Consider the following 24,316-nt stretch of genomic DNA (forward strand, 5'->3'; position numbering starts at 1 on the left):
TGACTAGAAGGACAGAGGGGGAAAAAATCAAAGGACTCGAAGGCATTTACTGAGTAATGCAAAAATTCTCAATGTAGAATTTTACACAGCAGGCACTTCAGTCCATGTGTACAGCAGGCTGCTCACAGGGTGAAAAACAAAACACCGCCCCCTCCCCTGCTCCGTCTCAGCTCACCCCCCCTTACTCCATTGACATGCATAGCTGGCCTGGTAGGTGTAAAAATAGACTGGCAGAGCCTGAATTGGAAATGGTCACTGAATGCAGCCTGCAGTTGCTGGGGTTTTGAGTTCTCTCTGACACCAGCAAGCCAGCCAGCAGATGGGGAGAACTGGTGAGGGGCGTGCAGGGGAATTAAGCAGAGGAGCCAAGGATCGTCTGGATGAATTGTCCACGGTAGTGTCCCCCTGGGAGCCCTGGACAGAGCACAGAGGGCAAGCACAGGCCTAGTGACAGCAGGAACTGTAGCACTGAGATGGGTAATGCAGCTCTCTGCCCGTCCTGTCATGCGGATAAGAGCGTAAGAGCACAAGGACACATGCAGGAATTGGATAAAACCCCAGACTACTATGGCTGTAGCAGTGAGGACACCAGCGAACTTGGGGCGTGGGTAAGTTCCAAGCCACAAACGAGAAGGAGGGGAGGATGGTGGCATAAGGATCAACAGTGGACCTCATTGGTCAACCTCCAAACTTCCTGGAAGGAAGTCGACAGAATAAAACCAATGTGATCAAACTACCCAACTGCCTCCGGTTCGGTGGCCCACTGTTGCGTCCTCTTCGTGCCACGCAGCGTCACATGTTTGTGTCTCCTGAGTTTGGCTTTAGCTAGGAACTGACATTTGGAAATAAGCGGTGATGCTGCCTGTTTAATTTGAAATTGTGTGCAAAGCTGAACATATATTTTATTATAGAGTGACTTAGAGAGCAATATTGAAGAGATTCACTTCCATCCAGCCTGTCACATTCTTTGGCCTATTTATATATTCATGTATAGTTCATTTTCCATTAGGTCACAGGGCATTTTTTAAGCATACGCTAACTTGGAATCCCAGTTGCAGCCTGTAAAGGCATTTTACTTCCAATATTTGACTAACTTCAGTGAAAAGGCCTTTAAATACCATTCTAATTATGATACTCATATTTTGTACAGAGGTTTAAGAGTTGAGCAATCAAATGTTTAAGTTGACTTTCAGAGTGTAATAATTCATAGTCATGATATGTTCCTTAAAATGGTTACAAAGGCCTATTGTGATTTTTGGCAGGGAGGGCCAACAATCTCTTCCTGAAATATTTTGATTTTCAAATTTGCTGGAGAATAAAGTTTATCTTTGATCTGTCAGGCCCAGGAATTTGACCTTACTGCAAGTTATTTATTTTGCAGTGAAACCATGAGACCAAGATATGTAGGATTTCTGAGTAAAAGGAACAGAGCGGTTGTAGTCATATTCAGGACGTGGCACCTGATATTTCCAGGGGTGAGAAGAACAAGGAGGTGAGGAGTCTGAGGTGCTCTTTGGCTGTTACTCTGATCTGGATGAATCTTGTAATTTCCTAGCGTTGAAATGCTGTCAGACCCCAGTGAAACTGAAACAGAAACTAAGAACTTATCAATAAAGACACCATGCAGAGCCAGTGTTTGCGGTTAGCAGGAGTGAAAAGAAAGTCTGTCAGCACTGTAGTGAAAAAGAGGACGGTGCTTCCGGGAAGGGAATGGAAGTCACCCCAGGCAGGAGAAGAAACAGAAAGGTGGGGAGGCGGGCAGTCCCGCCGGGGGAGAGGAGAACCCCGGCCTTAACAACCATGCAGCTGAGATTTCTCCTTCTGGCTTATGGGTTACATTACCCACATCCACCAGGAGAGTCACTCCAGATTTCTAAGCGGCCGCTTCTAGTGCAATTTCTGAACTGAGGTGGCAAAAGTAAACTTTTTTGGTAACCTTTTAGCAACTTGACATGCTTGCTTAGTTGCAATGTGTAAATGTATTCCCTCAGAAGCAACTGCCGGTGGTTTCTATGAATATTTTTTTTTATTAATTTAGAATTTTAGCCATTCTTTCAAATGTTAGTCAATAATTCCTTCCCTATTTTTAAGTTACATAAGTGTATCCCGTCTTTTTCACCTTTTAAACGTCATTAAGAAAAATGCAATGCATGAAAATAAAGGTGCTTTAAAAATTAAATATAGGTAAACAAGAGCAAGTGCTTTTGAGGTCCAAGGACTGGAGTGGGAAATTCACACAAAACTTCAGAGTTCAGAAAACAATAAAACATGTTTTCGAAGAAATAATCACCAGCAATATCATTCTCTCATTAAAATCCTTCTATTTCTATTAATATAGATACTGGTCCTGAAAAATGTGAGTTGATTTAAAAAATAAATCACAATCTGATTTCTCTGAATTAAATAACATATTTATAGTCTGCTGATTATTGAATAAACTCTTCTGTCAATGATTATAGATGGAAGCATATAATGATTGCTGTGAGTTGGAAAGTTATGGTAGAGGTGGAAATACACCTGTTGTCTTTCTTCCCAAGTGATATTCTACTCAGAATTTCTCCACTTTGTGGGGCCGTAGTAATAATAATAATAATAATAATAATAATAATAATAATAATAATTCTTAATACCAAGGATGACTTAAGCTAAATACGTGGTTCTGTCTAGCTGAAGTTTTTCAAACTTAAGAACTCTTATCATCTTTCTTTACTGTTGAATGGGTACTATAAGACTGAAGTCACTCACTCCCTAGTCATCTAGATAAATATATTCCTTAGTCATTTTCCATCATTCATGCTTGTCACAATTAATGTTATACAGTTGTTAAGAGTTTTAGAACTTATTAACTTATATTTTTATAATATTCCTTTTTGGTCAAGGAAGACAGAAACAGAAGTACTTGGCATCTTTTTCATAGAAATAAACTTAGAAATGTTTTAGATAATTTATGGTGTCATTAGGCCAAATATTTCAAATAAATAAATTTTCCATTTTTTTTCATAATCAGAACAAAACTTATGGAAAGAAATATAAATTTGAGATACTAAAACTGCTGGGTTTTATGTAAATCAATACTTCATTCTTTTCTATAAGTTTTACTTAGAACTTTGAATATTCTAAGTTCATTTATTTGTGTAGATAAGTATAGCAATAAGGGATAAATCAGTTATCAGGAATTGTGTTGAAAGTAAGGAACCGAAATAGCTTCTCCTCGAACAGTGTTATTGTATGTCCATATTTGCAATTCCAATTATAAGCTTATGCTTTTTTAATAAAAAAAGATAAAACCAGACCAGAATAATTTCCAGATATATTACATAGCAAACACAGGAAATTATACCAAAAAAATAGAAAACTAAATATTATTTTGGCATTATGACAACTTTTTAAAGTTACAGTGAAAAAGATGAACAGCTAATATGCCACAAATTTTTTAAATTCTATAACTGGACAAATAATATGTTATTTTCCTAATGTATATAAAAATTGAAGATTAAATTCCAAAGCAGAGGTCAGCTAACTTCTTCTGTAAAGAACTATAGAGAGCGAACATTATAGACGTTGCAGGCCACCTGGCCTCTGTGGCAGCGACTTCTCTGGGCCAGTGTAGAGCGAAAGCAGCCGTGGACAATAGGTAAACAAATCGGTCTGGCTGTATTTGCACAATTACTAAATTTTTCTATTATTATACAATTGCTAACTTTTCAGTTACTAAATATGAATTTAGTTATTATTTTTTCTCATTCGTAAAGATACAAATTAAAATAATCATAAGTTACCATTCTGTTAACAAAGATATAAAATATAATAATATTAAGTTTTAGACGATTATGTTGAGACTGATAGACATTCCTGAGATGCTGTAAAATATTCTAATTATTTGAAAAGCAATTTGGAAATACATTTCAGACTGTAGTTACAGTTTCTGGTTTTCACTTTTCTAGTGCAGTGAGGACTCTAGTAGCAGGGAGATATTTGCATGGAGATAAAAGAGTAGGCAACATACCTGGGCAGATTCCTACCCCCAACTGCAGGTATGGGCTGGCCAGGATTCCAGTTCATTTGTTGTGAGTATTCCGAATGCCTGCGAGCATCCCTCCTCTTACTCAAACTCTAGGGATGAGAGAATTCTACCTCCAGAGACCTTATTCCAAATCCACTGAGAAACCATCTGGCTTCCTAATGAAGATGTTAGGCTCCTGAGCATATGGTAGGGTTTTCTTCTGAAATGTGGTTGCCTCTTACATTAGACCTGATAGGACTTGAAAATCTGTTATTATCACAGTTAGGTTGTTTTGGTTTTCAATTTAAAAATTTTTGTAAAATTGAATATAATTGACACACCATGTTATGTTAGTTTCATGAGTACAACATAGCGATTCAACTCTGTGTCATGCTATGCTCTCCACAAGGATACATACGATCACCATACAAAGCTATTACAGTACCATTGACTATATTCCTTATGTTGTACCTTTTATTCTCATTACTTATTCATTTCATAACTGGAAACCTGTATCTTTTACTCTCCTTCACACATTTTGCTCATCTCCCCACCCCTCTCCCATCTGGCAAACATCAGTTTGTTCTCTGTATTTATAATTCTGATTCTGTTTTTCATTTAGTCTTTTGTTCTGTTTTTTAGATTCCACATGTAAGTGAAATCATATGGCATTTGTCTTTCTCAATCTGACTTAATTCACTTAGCATAATACCCTCGAGTCCATCCATGTTGTCATGGATGGCAAGATCTCATCCTTTTTTATGGCTGTGTAATATTTCGTGTGTGTGTGTGTGTGTGTGTGTGTGTGTGTGTGTGTGTGTGTATAATATCCCATTATTATATATTATATATATCACACACACATATATATATATTTATACACACACACACACACATATTACATCTCCTTTATCCATTCATCTACCAGTGGACACTTGGGTTGTTTTCATATAGTGACTATTGTAAATAATGCTGTGATAAACATATGAGTACCTATAACTTTTTGAATTAGTGTTTTCATTTTCTTTGGGTATTATTTTTATTAGCTGTTTTATAATTGCTATAAGGAAGATTTCTTCATAGAGTTTTGATATTAACTCTAAAAAGAGCCAAGAATATAATGAAATCTATTCTGACAAAGCATTTCAAAGAAACATGAAATGATATAGAGCATGGTTATGTAATTTTTGGATGATTTATTTAAAGATTAATGTTGAAAGAAGATAAGACATGGCTCTATCCTCTAGGCACTTCGCAGTCTAGTTTTAGAAATAGAACTTATCCACATGTAATCAATTAACTCTAAAGGCCAATAAGCAATTATGTGACAATGTGAGTGGTGAAATGAGTGCCTATAAGATGCTGAAGAAGGGGAGAACCAGTGCAGGCCAGTGCGTGGGAAATGCCTCAGGGACAGTGCTGATATTCAGCCAATATGGAGAGGAACAGCTGTACCAATTGTTTACACCTTGAAAAGCTTCCATAAAGGCTAATGAAACCGTTGCTTCTATGAGCCCACCAAACTGTGTCTTCTACTGAGGCTACCTGGAACTTATTTCCAGGATTCCCCAGTCCACTTCATCCCCTGAATGAGCGAACAACAGAATAGTGCCTGGACCAGCAAGGGGCCTCCAGGAGCACTTTCCTCTAGGGCTAGAGCCAGCATCCACTGTGATTGGTTGGTGCCTAAGCTGTACCTTCTGCTAATGGAGAAGTTGGAGTCTGTAGTAGATCTTGGAAGCAGAGTACAATCTTGGTTCCTACTGAGAAGAAAGTATACTCAGGGGCACCTGGGTGGCTTAGTTGGGTAAGCATCTGCCTTCAGCTCAGGTCATGATCCCAGGGACCTGGGATCAGCCCTCATTGGGCTCACTGCTCTCCCTCTCCCTCGGCTGCTCCTCCCCCCCCCCCCCCCCGTCAAGTAAATAAATAAATAAAATCTTTTAAAAAAGGAAAGAAAACAAAGTATACTCAGTAAGTATGTGTTGAGCTTCCACTAAATGCCAGGCACTTGGTCTACCAAGATAAATAAGACACACAATCTTGGTTTAAGAAATGTAATCTAAGATGGACAAAACAGGAGTCCCCATATTGCTGTGGTGTGATGAGAAAGCACAGGGTGTTCTGGAATACCTAAGGATGACAACTCAATTAGGGGATTACAGAAAAGTCAAATCTTGAAGCATTATGGGCAGATCACAAACTCAGCATTGCAGTCAACAGTAACACTGGAATGGCAGAGAAGCAGTGTGTAAACCCCCACAGCTTGGACACACCTAGTTTCTATTGGATGTGTGTGGAACTCATGAAATTTGGAGACTCATCTTGGGATCGAATTATCAAGAGCTCCATAAGCCAAGCTTTAGAATTTGAATTCTATTCTAGGGAAAGAGCACTGATCAAAATCTGCTTTAGAAGAAGCAATTAGATAGTGGTTTGCGTATTAGAAGCTCCACTCTTTTTGCAGCGCCTTAAAAAAGAGTACCTGACACCTAATAGATGCTTAATAAATATTTGTGGAAAATATGAATAAGTTAATGACTAGGAAATCACCCAAGTTAGCCAATCTAGTTGTGGGCATTTTCTAGCTGCAGGTGACAAGCCCCCAGATGAAAGCAGAGGCTGTGAAAATTGAAAAGTGATAGAAGCACAAAAGACATCTCTAAAAACATTTAAAGAACTTGGTGACTAAGAAGTTTTAATTATAACCTTCTGTTCAAAAAAGGAATGTACCTTTACTGCAAATGCATACACAATACTGCTGTGAAATATTAATTGTATGAAACATATTTACCATATAAAAATGTTTTCCTGAATTATTATGCATTCTTTGTATCAAGTCATACATAAAATGCAAGTTTGAAATTCATTGAAAGATTACGTTGTGATAAGAGGAATCATTACAGTCAATATCTAATATAATATTTCTATTATATTTTTCTTAAAATGAGGTTCATCTAAACCAAACATAATTCCTTCATTGAACCATGTAGTAACTTTTAATAGTCTTTCTTATGCTATATATTTAATAGTCTTTCTTATGCTATATTTAATAAGAGTAGTTCCGCTGTACATCTAGTGGCCTCTTCAAGGTCACACATATGATGGGGCTGAGAATACACTGGGGAGAGAGCTGTCTTTTCAACCATATTTTGTTTCCTTCCCACACAGACATCTGCCATACTTCTTACTCACTTTCAATTGCTGCATTAGATTTAATGCCCTTTTAGTGGGTAAAACTTCAACTTCAAATTTATTATGGCACAAGAAATATCTACTGGTTTACTGATTTCTTCATTTTCATTTGAAAGTTCTCCTTGAAATTTGGGGCATATTAGATCACATTTGACTGTCAGAATTTTTAGTGTTTGACTTCTCAGAACTTGCATTCATATCATATTTGTGTGGGCTTATGTGACTATAGTAAAACACTTTTGTGCCTTTCTTTGTATTTGCTTGTACGAAGTAAAAATACTAAAATGATCATCTGAAGTGAAATCATTTTAGTGGTGTCTTTGAGCTCATGCTTGCATCTAAAAGCTATGCAAAAGACGGGTATTTCAACGGTAGAGGTTGTGAATTGAAACAGTGTTTTTGATGAATTATAAATGTTGCTGACATATTATTTTACGTTTTGAGATTTTTTGGTACTCTATCTACCTTAGTTATCAACGACTTACAAAAGGGGGCTTTGAATATGATGTATAAGATTATGTCATACCGGATACTCTAACAATTTCTATATTCTGGTTAACAACTCCATTAAATAAACATATGTACTTAAATTTCTAAAAATTGATAATTTGTCTAAATTAGAATTCTCTCTTTATCAAGGATAAGTATGAGAAATTGGATCTGTCCAGACAGAAATAATGTATTGAAACTAGAGTTGAAGTCTCTTTAGATTTATTACTTTAGTATTGTATCTTTGTAGGTTGTTGACCTTCTGAAAGAAATTAGAAAGCATCTACTAAGACCTCTAGTAAAACAGAAGTGCACACGGTTAAGTGTTTGCCTTCTGCTCAGGTCATGACCTCAGGGTCCCGGGATCGGGCCCCACAACCTGGCTCCCTGGTCAGCAGGGAGTCTGCTTCTCTCTCTCTCTCTGCCGCTCCTCCCCCGCTTGTGTGTGTGCAAGCGCGCACACTCTCTCTCTCACATTAATAAGTAAAATCTTTAAAAAATAACAAGTACACAAGAAAATTTGTGACTCTTAACTTTTTGGAAATCACTGGTTGTCACATACAGTTTTTTTCCTCCCGGATATACAAAAGGAAAAAGGCAATTTTCAGAAATAAAAGGCATTCAAAAAATTTTTACCAATAAGGTGTATGTTTTACAAACTTGACCATGTATCTATGATACATAATAATTTTTTTAACTGGCTTATATTCAGCTTCTTAGGCATTCCTACATCAAACATTTTGACCGACTAAATGATTGATGATGACATGAGGGATAAGGCGTGTTTGGGTTGTGTCATAAATACATAGAATGAAAGGTCTAGCTAATCCTTTATGTCAGCACCTCCCGTAGTGTGTTCTGTGAACCACTCACATCAGAAGAATCATCTGGGGTGTTTTAAAGTGATGTAGATTGCTGAGCCCCACTCCAGACCTCCAGAATTAGAATCTCTGAGGTGGGAGCCAAGAGTATCTATTTAACAAGATTAAGCATGATCTCTAAGTAACCCTTGAGTGCAGTAAAGTATGATAACTACTGCTTTATGTTCTAAGAGGTTGATTTTACTGAAGAGAGAGGGCTGAATATGTACTATCAGCGCAAAAGGGCACAGGAGCCTAAAAACCCTTCACATTTTCTTAAGATTCTTCTAATCCAGCTTAATTCAACTGATTGCCAAAATTCTATTTAGTGGCAATTACAGAAACCAAGACCACACAGGACACACGAGAATGGAGTTGGCTCTGCTAGCAAATGTCTCACAAACTTGTCCATATATCTATAGTACATAATATGGTATGAACTCCTGCAGTTCTTCTGTATGGTTTTAAAAGGAGGAAAGTGCTTGCCTTGCACAGCAATGGAATTTTAAACGACAGCACTTAGAGTACATTTAAGCTCCACTTCCCAAAGCTAATAATTACTGTATACCTATATAGAGTCCTTTATTCATTGTTTAACCTTGTAACGTCCCGTCAGAAATCTAGGCACTGAGGTTCTATAAGACATAGTTGTGCAACTGTGTCCGATTTTTTTTTAATTGGAATTTCATTCCACTGTTGAGCAGCCAGCTTTAACAGCAAGATTGTTCCAAATGATCTGATTCTCTCCTGGAATCGACATCTAGTACAATAGCCTGGTTGAATTCCACACTTCTGCCTGAATAGTCATGTAGCACATGACAGATGATTAGCAAAGTTCTTCTGGTCTTATTAAAATTTCTTAGTACATCAACTAATGTGAAGTGTCAAAAAGTCATTCTATATATTTTCAACTTTTAAAATTCTATATGCATTTCTAAAAGATCTGTAAAAGTAAGTATTAAATTAATCTCTTCCAAGAAAGTAAATGATGAAGTTTATTGTCTACATGCTCTTTTCTTATTTTTCTTTTCTTTTCCTTTTCTTTTCTTTCTTTTTTTTCTTTTTCCTTTCTCTTTCTATTATTATATAATATATATTGGTATATATTATAAATTATATAAATACAGACTGAAAATCAATCTTTTCTTTGGTATTGATTTACATATACTCACCAATTAATTTTTGAAGAATTAAGCAATGATCCAGATGGACATGTTAACTTCCATTCCTGTTTAAAATGTGACCCATACAGGGGCACCTAGGTGGTGCAGTTGATTAAGTGTCCAACTCTTAGTTTTAGTTCAGGTCGTGATCTTGGGAACATGGGATCAAGCTCCATGTCAGACTCTGCACTCAGTGTGGATTCTGCTTAAGTTTCTCTCTCCCTCTGCCCTCTCCCAACCACCCCCACATGCTCACCCATGCCTGCTCTCTCTCTCTTTCAAATAAATAAATCTTAAAAAAATAAATAAAATGTGACCCATTCAGATACATCTATGCGTCAGAGTCTAGCCATGGACAATTTCAGCCAAGTTATTGATCCTTCATTACTTTCTGGTCCATTCCTAACCTCTTGATCCAGCATTGAGAATAGATCTGTTCTACTCAGGATCAAAAGCTGATTTAGATGTGGAAAATAACAGTAGAATAAATAAATAAATGAATAAATGAATAAATAAATAAAAGAAATGTAGGAATATAGGGGGATTCTATATTAATTATTAATAATAATAACTACCATTTATTTAGCTCCTATTAATTTACCAGGTTCTGTAATGGTGTTCTGCATACCACTGACAGAACAGAAATGTCATTTACTCATGATAGCTTTGTGAGTCCAGTATTAAAATTTCCTTTAATGAGTGTTTGCTACCTAATGCACTCTCCTTAGGGCTTTCACATATATTACATTATTTCATGCACATGACTCTGCATTTTATAGACTAGAAAACTGAGGCTTGAGTTCAGTAATTTGCTCAGAGTCAGACGTTAATGGTAAGTGGTGGAACAAGGATTGAAATATAGATTTAAGCTCACTATGTTATGCTGGTTTTTCAAGAAAAGGAAAATGCTACAAAGGAGACATTAGAGGAAGTTAAAAGTGGGTTGAAAGATTTTCAACAATTGGAAAAAATTGCCCACTTGGAAAATTTCAAGTAAGATTATAACTTATGCTTAATACCAAAATAAATTCCAAGTAATTAAAAGTCAATGGAAGAAAAGTAATTTTTTAAAGCTAAAAGAAAATGAAGAGAAGTATTTCATTGATTTCAGTATTGGAAAGCATAAAAGCAATGGTATAAAAATCTAAAAGTGAGGTTTATACTTTTTAATTTATAAAATTTAGAACTTCTGAAGGTCAAAAGATAAAGAAAATAACAAACTCAGAAAAACTTGCAACAAATACGACAAGATGTTAACTTGTCAATAAAAGTTTTTAAAATTAAAAAAGACATTTAAAACTCTAAAAGCACCAAAAATGTGAACAGACAAGTCAAAGAAGACAAAAAATGTAATAGGCAATAATTGTATAACTCAGTTTTCAAATTCTTCAAAAATAGGAAAGATAAGTCAAAACCATAATGATACACATATCAGTTGAGCCAAGCAACTTTGAGCACGTTGTTGTGTTAGGATGGGCCCTTCCACAAACAGGTGTTACTGCAACTTTTGATTCAGTCTCTCTCGAGGTCAGTTGTGCAATATTCTAATATGTACCAAGAATCTACATCTTTGAAATGATTATTTCACCTTTAGGAATTTAAACAATGGACATAATCAAAACAGGCACAAAGACTTACATAAAAACTTTTTACCATAGCCTTCTTGACAGTAATGAAAATCAAAGGTACTAGTTGTACAAATGATTAGAGGCTAAAACCAATTATAATCTATCTATAAACTATTGTATGAGATTTAGAATATCTTTCAAAACTTTTGAATGATGTAGGCAATACTTACTTGGTGATGTTTTAAAAGAAGAAGATAGGGTGTTACTATCTTGACTTTGTAAAAACATTATACACACATCTGTAGTGTATATGTAGAAAAATTCTAGAAGAAAATACGTCAAATTATGCACAGTTAAGCTTGAATAATGGGATTATGGCTGCTGGTTGATTTTTTAAAAAATTTATTTTTCAAATGTTCTATGAGAATATTTTATATTGATCCCCTTACCTTGTTTAAGGAAAGGGAAATTATAAGAACAAAAAAGGAAGTAAAGAACATAAGAAGTTATATGATTTTAGACAAATACTCTAATAGGATATATACTTATTTTTTGGATTTTGTAACAAATTATTATTTTATTTAATATCCTACTGTTATTTAGCTTTTCAATTAATTTGGAGGAACCAAGTTTTTTTTTTTTTAATTTTTATTATGTAGGAACAGACTTTTAACGAGTACATTTTTACTACTTAATTTTTACTGGGAAAATAAGATTTACTATTAACCTTTCTTATAGGTGTAACCAACATTTAAACAGCAGGTGTGGTGATTAATTAAGAACAGCTGAGAGAGGTTTCATCCCTCTTGGAGGCAGTCCAGGTTTAAATCCCACTCAGGGAAATACGTCAGTATGAGCTAGTAAAAGTCTGCATGCTGCTTTAAAAACAGAGGAACGAATGTTGTCTTTGAAGCTTACCACGCTGCGGAGCTTGACAAAACTTTTCCTTTGCATGATAATGGTGATCACTGTGATAGAGACATTGCTGTAGATTCACTTGTCAAATAGAGTGTGCAGTAATATTTTGAAATAGTATAACCGTGTCCTTCAAAGTCACGACTCCTGGGTTAGCAATGTTAAAGAAAAGAAATCTTGGTATTTTAGAGGGTTCAGTGCCTTATGGTTCAAACTTTGGGCTCTGCCCCTAGCACAAGACAGGGAACTGACAGCAAGAGAGATCAGAACATGATCACTGGGCTCGGAATGTGGCTGCAGTAACGTTTCCCCCAAACAGAAAGCAACAGATAATCCTGTAAATCAGTCAGTAGTGAAAAGTGAATAGTGAAAACTGTAATGGGGGCTCTAGGGAGACCGTAATGCTGGGTGGTTATGATATGGCCTCTGAGTGAGACTGGAGACGAGTCTCAGCTCTGGCATTTATTACCAAAAGTCCATGGACGAGTGGCTTAACTTCACTACGCCTCAGTTTCTTTATTTGGGTGGTTTATGAGGATTAAATGAGAATATAAATGCTTTTGGCATACAGTACAATTAACCATTAACATTATAGTGGAAAGCATGAGGAAGAAATACAAGTACAAAATAGTGTCCATTCCTTTAAGGAGTTTGTGGCCTGGTTGAGCAGCAGAGTGTATGCACACAAAAGCAAACAGTTGTAGGGTCTCTCACGGACAGACAATTTAGAAGAAGCAGGTGCAGGTGGCATGTAGCATCTTACCATGGTGCCTGTCAGTCCCTCTTCGGTAGGAAAATATTCATAAATTTCAATAAAGGAATCACTAAAATTACATAAATATACACGAATCACGTAAAAATGATGAAGAATTGTCTTGCTTGCTTACAATGCTTTTTGACAATTATCTTAAAACAAAAAAACAGTGAAAGACATGTGGTAAACCCAGTCAAAGCACGTGTAATCAATTCTCTTACTTGAAATCATAAACAGAGAGAAAGACTTTAGGCCAGGTTAGATCTTTGTAATAATTACTTTACTTCATAAGTGCTAAATTAATAGTTACATTTATGAGAGGATATTACCAATAGGGGGAACTCAGTGACTAAAATGCCCCACAATTCTTACACGTGGGAAAAATAAACCAAATGGAAATGGAGCTTCTCCAGCTGGAGGATTGTATCCTGTAGTGATGCCACAGGATTTGAACATAGACCCAAGTTCTCATCATGCTTCACGGTATGTGCTGGGTTCCTCTTTTAAATGTTGCTAATCAGAAATGGCCCAATGTAAACATCTTTTAAATGAAATTCTCAATATCTCTTACTTTCACGAGACTTGTCCTTTAACAAAAGTAGCCTGCCACTTCGTTCTAGGTCAAGGACCAATAATGAGGTATCTATGGTAGTGATATTTATGAAGAGTTTTGACATTTCAACTAAGTTAATTTTGTTGGATGAACAAGATCTTTTTGGCTAAGGTTAACTACTGCTTTGCAAAAAAAGTTCTAGTGCGATCTTTTTATGTGTCCAAAAGTAACCTAATTCTCCTTTAGAAATTTTCTAAGTTTAATTTTTGAGCAATTAAAGCTAGAATAACTTATATTTATCTTACCTCTTGTCGGCTTTGTATAAGCTTTGTATACACGATAATGCCCTTCCCAAGGTTTCATTATCAACATAATGATCTTTATTGGCTAATGTATTTTAGGCATTGAACTAGCCTTTGGAAATTCTAAGAATCATAAGACATGATTCCTGCCTTTAAGCAAAATTATAGTTTCATTCTGAAGATGGGATATATGATGCTCTCGCCACACACACACACACACACACACACACATGTACACACATACCATACACACACACTACACACACATATACATACATATATGTCAGTTTTAATATTATATGTTGTACCACAGGGTAGTTATTTATATAAGAATGTAGAAGTGGAATTAAATATATAGATTTTCTATGACCAAAATGAGGTATATATTATATGCATAATAATTCCAAGAGAAAACAGCTTCTCTTTTCTGTATCTTGGTCAGAATAATTTCAACAAACCAATGATCTCTTTTTTTATTTAGAAAGTTAATTAGTCTTACAGTAACTACTGAGGTTATTGAAAGGTATTACCGTATGTTGTTATGCATTCAGAAATAATGAGTAGTCAGGAATTCTCTTCTTTGGATAATTTAGACAATAATAAAAGCTTATGTATTGCTGTATATAAAGGTTTTTTTTCCCCCAGAGAAGAATAAAATTATAGTTTCTTATTTCTAAAAAGACAGAATACTAATGGTTCTGTGTAGTTGGTATCACTAAGATAGTGGTTCCTTTTATATTTAATTTCTTTGCTAATGTCATTGTTGTCAGAGTCAGAGAATGTTGAGCTCCAGAGCCTATGTAAATCCAGTCCATTGCTAAGGACAGTAGTTTAGTCATGACTTCAACCGAAAGACAGTAATGATACAGATGGAGGCCATCCTTACTCATTACTCTTCATTCATTTACCCTTAGGAAGAGTTAGGCGTTATTTGGTTTTATTGTGGATATCTGATAGAATTATAAAGGAAACCTCAAAGAAATTTAATCTTAGGGAATGAATTTTGGATAAATTAATATAGCAAGTATAACTTTTACTAATCAAGAGTTGAAACCAAGTTTTAAAATTTAATAAATCTGCAAAAGTATTTACTTGATGCAGCAAAATTTTCACGAGTTTAGTTCGTATTGACCAATGCTGCTTCAGGCTCAGGCCCCTCTTTGGTCGAGTAAACTTCTTCCTTGAACTTCTTCCTTTATTTTGTCTCATTTCCACAAATGTTTATTGAGCTACTCTTTGTTGGGCACTGTGCTGTGTAAGTCATGGACTCTCTCTACCCCAGAGGGCCAGGCTAGTTAGGGAGATAAACAGGTAAACAGGTAAGCTGGGGGCCCTGGTGAATGATTGCATGCTCAGGGTGTTTTGGGACCCCAGAGGGAAGTCGGTAGGTTCAGAAGGTGTTCTAAAGAAGCTATCCCAAGCCTCTGGGAAAGAGACCCACAGGGTCCACTTAATATAAATTCTTATAAAGTCAAATAATAAAAAACAACTAGTAGAGAATTCTTTCTTTCTCATTAAACCTGGCTTAGGCCTGATTTTTCTTTTAGAAGGGTCTTAGACATCAGAACCAAAGCTTAGTTCTATCAGATGAATTAACCCTGCTTTTGTTTTTAGTTATGTTTAAATTAGGAGTTTCCTTTTCAAAATTCTGTTTAGAGTTGATGCCAATGCTCTTATACCAACAAATCAAGAATTTGTTTTGAAAGCTGCTTCAGAAGAAGTGCAGATATTCTTTGAAATTCAGTAATAACTAGAGGAGTTTTTATTGACTGATTTCCAACAGAGGGATTTTGTAGTATAAGCTGAAATGTTTAGGAAAAAAGAGTCGTGCAAGCTACAAATACTTGATATGTTAATCTTTTTTTCACTGCAATGTGTTAGGTACTGTAATTAATCAAACACATTCCTTTTTAAAGTCAGTTTTCCATCCTATGTTTTATGTTTCAGCGTAAAATTACATAAGCTCTATACCTTGCATGGAGTTAGAGTTGAATAGCTCAAACCATTCTTGACAATTGCAGTTCACAGCACGGAGGTAAATTTAGAAAGTTACAGCAGGTCACATCCATTGAGGATAAAGCAATACCTCAATTGTATCCCAGTCTTATGGGGAAATGCCAGCTGCATGATACCAGGATTCTGAGCTCATTAGAAAGCTCCTGCACAAAATTCTATTTTAGTCTCACTGATATATATATATATATATCATATGTGTATATATATGTATATATGTATGTATGTGTATATATATATAGATATGTATCTATGTGTATTATCTGTATCTATACATATATATGTATCTATGTGTGCATATACTGCTGTATACATATATACTGCAATGTTTATTTTATTAGCACTTCCTGGCATTTCATGAGAGATATTGATAGGCCAATACTATTTGCTTCCTGAGGCAATACAGAAGGGCTTCCCTAGTCATAGGAGTTTTATGGACAGAGAAATGGTAAGGAGTAGAGCAAAATCTGGTATCACTACCAAAAACCTGGGCCATCTCCCAGAGGTTACGCTATGGCCTAGTTCTTTAGTTCATACTCTCCTGGACTTTTTTTTTTTTTAAGATTTTATTTTTAAGTAATCTCTGCCCAATGTGGGGCTAGAACTCAACCCTGCGACCAGGAGTCACATATTCTTCTGACTGAGCCAGCCAGGTGCCCCTCTCCTGCACTTTTTAGTCTTGCATTTTCAACATACTACTATGTAGCAATAGTGCAAACTATTGTAGTCTCTCCAATTTTAGGGTATTCTATCCCCCAAATTCTTGTTCTTGATTGGAAGTGTCACTGATTACCTGCCAAAGCTAGATGTCTCCAGGTTTTCCTTAATTTCTTCTCTTCCATAAACCCTCAAATTTGATTTCCCCAAATTTTATAGCTCCTTTTCCCTATATAACAAATTGTGTCTTTTTCACATTGCTGTCCCTGATGACATTGCTTATCAGGACTATTGCAATAGTATTCCAAACCGTCCCACAAACTCCATTCTCTTTCCCCTCTAACTCATCCTCCATATGTTGCTAGAGTGATTTCAAAACAACATCCTGATTCTGGCTTTTTTTGCACACCCCCTCCCCCCCCCAAAAGTGACAATCTTCTTATTATGGCATACAAGAACAGTCATGGTCTGGGCACTGCCTGACTTTTAGAATTTTACTTCTTTCTTGTTTTCAAAATGTTCTTTGTAATTCACATGCACTGAATTACTCAGAGTTCTTTGCATACTGTGTTCTTTTATGCTGGTATGACCTTGCACATGCTAATCCCCAGGCCTGCTAGGTTTCCCACCTGACTTATCACCAGGAACTTTATCAAATACTATATTGCTATTCTTATTCTATGTCTCAATATGTTTGTGAGCCAACATATTTGTTTGTAATATGTTTGTAAACAAAACAAGCGTTTATTGCTTGGACTACTGCCTCTAAATTGATCTCCCTGAATCCACTTTTGCCCACTTCTAATTTATGGACTGTACTGCAGCTAAAATTACTCTTTTAAAGAATCTTTTGAGAGGATGGATCATATTTCTTCTACATTCAAGCCCTTATACCTAACACAATGTCTGGCACACAGTAGGTGCTTCAAAAACAGTTGTCTGATTCCTGACTAATTTATTGTTAAGGACTGATTAAACTATTTTAATTACTTATTATCAAAAGAACTTGTGGTCTAATTTGTTTACATTTTTTTCAAACTGAAGCTATGATTTTTCCAGTGTATACACATTTAGATAGGTAAAACTTAGATGTTGCTGTAATTTAATCAAGGCCATTTAGTGAGTCTAACTTAGAAGTGATTTCCTTCTTAAACAGTGCATATATTACAAATTCTTTAGTTTTTTTTTTAATATTTATTTATTTGAGAGAGAGAAATAGAGAGTGCAAGTGGGAGGCGGGAGTAGAGGGAGAGAGAGAATTCCTAGCAGACTCCTGGCTGAGCACTGAGTCTGGCATGAGGCTCAATCCCACCACCCTGAGATCATGACCTGAGCTGAAATCAAGAGTCAGCTGCTTAACCAACTGAGCCACCCAGCCACCTCACAAATTCTTTAGCTTTTTAAAATTTGATTTTAAAAAGTTTGTTGATGTTCTGCTGTCTACCACTAAACCAGCATGATGGGGGCCAGGAAATGGATGTAAAAATGATTGTATAGATTACATTTAGCATAATGCTGACTTCCTCGAATTGTAATTTTGCCTTCTAAAGTTCATTGTTGGCACTCCGTGTCCACGTAGATCATCACAAACAAGCAAAAGAGGCTGAAGGCAAGCCCGTTTGGGACCCACATACCTTAGAGAATGGGGCGAATAAATAACTTCTCAAAAATTATATGCACAAGGGGAAGATGGGCCCTTGCCAACTTACAGATGACAATGAACTTAATAGCAGCTTAATGAAAGGGACTAAAGACACAAATTATTCCTAATAAACAACATAATTATCATGCTGAAATTCCTGACACCCAGTAATTAGAAAGATTTTTCCAAAAGAAAAAGAAAAAAAACTCCAAGGGTGGCACAACCAGAATTCTTGGGTCTATTATTCCTAGAAAATAAATATATTATCTTGAGACAAGAAATTATATTAGAAAGTAATGAATTCAAAATTCTGTGTACTCAAAAAAAAAAAGGAAAATAAAAAATTTGAATTGAGTGACGCATTTGCTCTAACTTGGCCTTTTTAAAAAAAACAGTATAAATGAGTTCAGAACTGTATTTAAACAAGTAGAGTCAGGTTGTCACAGTGTGGCGTTGTTAAGCTGTAATTAAGTGATCTCCCTAGAAAAAATCAATCTGACCGACACTTACAGATGTACTCTAGGCTGTTGTAAACAAAAAACCCTTCTCTGTTTCCATGTACTTCCTAACGGGGCTACACGAACATTAACTGTGTAAGGGTATATATCATGACAGGGGAAAAAAAATGCAAGTTATTTTAAGATAATGGTTATACTATAAAATAAGCCATTCTGAAGTTTTCATTGCAAGAATGTACTTTTTTTTTTTTTCAATCCTGAATAATTCAATGCTAAAGAAGCAGGCTACTTTTCAGTATGTGCCATCCGGGGGGTGCGGTGTGCACATCATCTGTGCTGTGTCACGAAGCTGCTTCTGTTTGAGTGATGTCTGCTTCAGAGCAGATGGTCTGAAGTATAATCAGACAAATGGGGATAAAAATGCAGTGCCTACCTCAAAAGGGCAATAGTAAATTAACGCTGTAGGATGCCTGGATGATAAAAAATTGATGAAAGATATTTTCACTTGGTTGGGGTTTTTTTTCATATCCCGACAGTTCTAAGAGCCTTCAAGGGAGACTAAAACCTAATTCGGGTCCATTTATCCTGATCCTCAAGTATAGCAGTGGGATGAACTCTAAAATATCTTTCCCCCTCAAAGGTCCTGTGAAATTTGAACATGGTGATTAGTCAGGGAATGAAAAAGAGTTTTGTGTAGAGAAGATTCCTTAAAGAGTTCAATATTGTTACTCAGTCATATCAAAAGCTTTCTTTTTTCTTGGGACCTAAATGTTATTACTGTTGGCGATTATTCATTTATAAATCCTACTCTTTCTATGACCAGCGACAGTCCAAAAGGGAATTCCTTTGGAAATTTGTGAACATTGCATAAAAGCTTGATAAGCTCTTCCATGTTTGGGCCCATATTCATTTGGGGTATATTGAGTTTAATGTTGGCAGAACATTTTTACAGAGATGTCCAGCTAGTTGGAAATTAGAAAGGAGATTTGGTCTGGGATACAAGTTATTTAAATTTTTCATTATTTTACACACAATTAATACCAGTCGGAGCTCCCTGAGCAATAACAACGGTTCAGGATTCAACCATATGTGATGTCGTATGCATTGCTCAGCTTCTATTGTGGAGCTCTAAGTTTTCATTATTTTTGTTGTTGGCATGTTGCATGCAGATTTCCATGTTACTTTAGCTATTGAAAATATTAGGGAATACTATGGAGAACCTATAACATTTCGTATAGGATTTGTGGACTATTTTGCTTGCCTTTGCATCATCAGCATCTTGAATGGAAAAAACTAAGCAGGACTTTTCAAATATACCAGTTCAAACAATAGTATTAACTTTTGTTGAATAGTTTATTAGCTAAAGCAATCATTAAGGTTCTTACCTGACTGAAGCAGTGATGTCTGAAATCTGTCCATGTAAGTGACCCCTCCCAAAGAGTATCTTATCCCTTGACAAAATCTGCAGCATTCAATGGCAGTGCTCTTCAATTTAAGTCTTTAAAATCAATCTCCAGTTACTTAATCTGACATCTGAACTACATCTACAGCAAAATGTTTTCCCTGTTATTCTGATTTTCTTAGTAGAGATTTGTAAATGTTGTGAAATCTACAAACTTATCATTTTCCCATTTAAACTCAGGAGAAACTGACATGTTGTATTTAGTGATGGAACTTCTGAGTTCTGTGGTGTTTCAGGGTCATAGGCAGAACATATGTCAGCCTGCGAGTAATCAAAGCCTGTGGATTTTCTGCCTTATGAGAAGTTACTTAAATTCACCATAAAGGTCAGTGGGCAAGCGAAATTATAAGCAGTTAAGAATGTTTCCCCCTATCAGGGGCGCGTGGGTGGCTCAGCTGGTTAAGTGTCTGACTCTTGGTTTCAGCTCAGGTCATGATCTTGGCATCCTGGGGTCGAGCCCCGGGTCGAGCTCCCCACCCAGTGGGGAATTTGCTTGTCTCCCTCACCCTCTGCCCACCCCCCATCCCCCTCTGCTTGTGCTCATGCAGTCTCTCTCTCTCAAACGTATATATGTATATAAAAGAATGCTTCCACCTATCTTTGTAAAAGTTCCCATTTTGCTGAACGTGTTGATGTGTCTTATTACAATAAGCATCTTAATAATGAGCCTGGATATAGAAACAGTTTCTTTTTTTTAAATTTCATTTATTTATTTTTAAAGATTTTATTTATTTATTTGACAGAGAGAGAGACAGGCAGCGAGAGAGGGAACACAAGCAGGGGGAGTGGGAGAGGAAGAAGCAGGCTCCCAGCAGAGGAGCTTGATGTGGGGCTCGATCCCAGAATGCCGGGATCATGCCCTGAGCCAAAGGCAGATGCTTAACGACTGAGCCACCCAGGCGCCCCTAGAAACATTTTCTGAAGCCAAACTAATGTCAGCAAAACAGTCATTTTTCAAGTTAGACTTCTGTGTCATGAAATACTAACTGGGAAATTCATATTCCTCTGTTCAATAATTCTTTTAAAAATAGACATACATAAGAACTTTTGAAAAGTTCAAAAGCATGTAGGGAATTTGAAGTATAAAACAGTTATCCAGTGTACTCACAAATGTCTTTTCTGGCTTAGAGTTATGGTTTCTACTAGCTTAGGATTTTTGTGTTCTTGTGTAGTAATTCTAATCCTCAATGGAAGGGCATCATCATATTATTAATTTTTTGGTTCAGTTTTCAGAAGAGTGAGTGTCACAGAAAAGTGACTGTAGAAAAATTTTTTGAAGTATAAAATTGTGTGTGGCAAGTTACTTCGCTTATGTTTATTCCAGAGGATTTCACAGCTGAGATCTCTGAACCAGATCTGGTCTTCTTTGATTTGTAGTAAGCATTTTGAGGACCTGGGGAGTAGTATTTGTACAATATGTACAAAGGATAAGAAAAGTGTAATAACCTTCACTAATGCTAAAGGAGGAATATAATCAATGTCTGATCAAATAGTTACATAAGGTTTTTATAATTGCAAAGCTCAGTAGACGTCAGAAAAACTAATAAAAAGATACTCTAAAATTTGACTTAGGACGCCTTTTGAGTTAAAGAACAAAATTGGATATTTAGTACTCTGCATTGGTTTTTAGACCGAGTAGTACCTTAAATGTGTTTTCATTAAAAGCCTTGCATAATATGAACATTCTGCATTAGAACAATTGCCTCCACTGTGAGAAGATACTAATATTTGAATACTAATGTTTCCATCTATTTAGTCTTCAGTGATTTTGTTACCATTATGTAAGTTATAAAACAACTTACTTTTCAGTGTCACCATCTTTTTTAAGTAAACATTTCATTTAATTATAATGTACATACAAAAATGCATAAATTATAATGTTCATCTTGATATTTGTCACACCCGTTTACAACACCCAGAACTAGAACATTATCAGGAACTAGATGTGTTTTTCTGTCTCCTTCCAGAATCTGCTAATTTTTTTTTTTAGAGATTTATTCATTTCTTTTAGAGAGAGTGAGAGGTGGGGAGGGGCAGGGGGAGAGGTAAAGAGAGCCCCAAGCAGACTCCACACTCTGTGGAGGGCTCGATCTCCCCACCCTGAGATCACAACCTGAGCCGAAACCAAGAATCAGCTGCCCAACCAACTCTACCACCCAGGCGCCCCCAGAACCTACTATTCTGACACCTAACAGTATAGATTAGTTTTGTCAGTTTTTGAACTTTAATAAATGGAATCATAAAGATGTTCTTTTTTGGGTCTGACTTATCTTGCTTTACATTGTTTTTGTGAGATCTGTTGATGCTTGTATAGATATGGTTTATACTCATTCCTATGCCCCTTGCTGTATAATATTCCAGGTTTACTCTCTTTTAAAATATAAGAGTTGTACAAAGGATTTATGACTCTTCACATAGTATTGTGAAATAATCTTAATGTTCTGAAAGGGATGGAATTGGTATGCTGTATTCGGTTCTTATTTTTTACAAGTGGTAATCTTAAGGAAAGCATTGATGAGTGAAATTATTTAGTGTGCTAGTAAAAATCAATGACAAGGGACACCTGGGTGGCTCAGTGGGTTAAGCGTCTGCCTTCGGCTTGGGTCATAATCCTGGGGTTTGGGGATGGAGCCCCATCTCAGGCTCCCTGCTCAGTGGGGAGCCCGCTTCTCCTGCTCTCTCTGCCCTTCCCCCCAGCTCCTATGAGGGCTCCCTCTCTCTCATAAATTAATAAAATCTTTAAAAGACATCAATGTCATATGCAATACTAAGGAAAAAATCCTTTTCTATATATAAAAATGTAATTTCAAACAATCTCATGTATAATAAGATATATGCTTAAAATATTCAGGTAGAATTTATCTGTTTAGTTAAACTTAGTTATTGTTCTGATCCCAAGTCTCAATTTTATTTGTAGTAATTATTTTAAATAATATTTTAAAAGCAAAATTATGAACACCTGTATTTCAGCCAATATTCTTAGCACATAGGTCGCTGGAATAAAAACAGTCTTTGGGGAAGTCGCATTAACGCTCTTTGAATATTAGCTCACCTGTCAGTATTTTGTACTTAGTAGCAATCTAAAGACCTATTGAAATGACACTAAAAATGTAGGTTAATCTGCATGCTGGAGCTAAAGTGTACAAATGGTATATAGCAGATTTTGGTGTTAATGGCAGCTGAATAGGAATTACCAAGTGGGATTAGTGGTGTAGTGTGTTACTGTCGTATGTGTGTGTTCAAACTGCAGAAAGACAACTTGTGAAATTATTTCTAAAAAATTCTAGTTCATCTAGTGTGCAGTTCTCAATTGCTCCCCAATTTTTGGTTTAGAACAGGATAGTGATAACAATTTGAGATACTAAAAGACCTAAATTATTTATACAATCCAGCACTCCATATACAAAAGTATGGTTATTTAAGTAAAAGCATTAATATATCACAAAAAGGGTGCCTTGTCAAATCTTTATTATTGGAAACTGACCACACACACCCCCCATTTGGGTTCCCTTTTTATCCTTCTGCGCCTGCACACATCAGAGGATTTTCAGATACACTGGTCTTCTGGCAACAACCTTCATATTTAAAGAATATTATGAGTGTGCATCTATACTTAGATTTGCCATTGTTGTTTTGCATTTATCATTTATAAGAAAAACCATGATTATAAAACAAACTCAGTGTGTCCTCTGTGCCTGTCATTGGGCTAAGCACCTTCAAATCATCTTACTTAATTCCTCCAGCAACTCTACAAAGGACATTTATTTTTTAATACGGAAACTGAGACACACAAAGGCTTGAGGTCATACAACTCATGATTTGCTGGGCATGGAGTTAACTTATCCAACATTCCTCGGATGAGGCCTAAGGAATTATAGAAATGTCCTCTATTTCATAATATTCCTATTAAGATTTTTCCCCCAAGTTATTTTAATAAATTTTATTTATTTTGTATTGCTATAAAAATGCGGATCTCAGCTAGGCTGATAAACCGTCCTGTTTTTATAAAGGAATAACTGCATCCTAAGAAAATAAGCAAATTATTAAAATTCCCCAAGGAACATGTGCTTTCCTTCAGGTTCGTCAGCCAGTGTTTGTGGAGGGTCCACTGTAAGCCAGACTGAGGGGAGGTGCTCTGCTTTGCCGTCTTTGGGCCAGTAGAGGCTGCTGGCTATCTAATACTATTCTACTGGTGTTTCTTAAACTTTAATAACACAGTCTCTTCTTTCAAAGTATAAAAACAAGTTCATGACCTCTAAGGTTGTTATCTTATATAGTGTTA

At 36.1% G+C, this 24,316-nt stretch overlaps 1 protein-coding gene across 1 annotated transcript in view; it reads left to right on the forward strand.

The window, feature by feature from the left end:
* Positions 1–222: 222 nt before the first annotated feature.
* The window catches only part of ANK2 (ankyrin 2), a 219,823-nt gene continuing 195,729 nt past the window's right edge, over positions 223–24,316 (forward strand). The window contains exon 1 of the mRNA XM_087866401.1: positions 223–608. Within this exon, the coding sequence (XP_087722527.1) occupies positions 474–608 (135 nt within the window). The 5' untranslated portion in view covers positions 223–473. The remainder of the gene's footprint in view (positions 609–24,316) is intronic.

This window comes from Ursus americanus, chromosome 13, assembly GCF_024610735.1.
Source record: "Ursus americanus isolate L20-20 chromosome 13, mUrsAme1.1.p, whole genome shotgun sequence".
Taxonomy (NCBI): Eukaryota; Metazoa; Chordata; class Mammalia; order Carnivora; family Ursidae; genus Ursus; species Ursus americanus.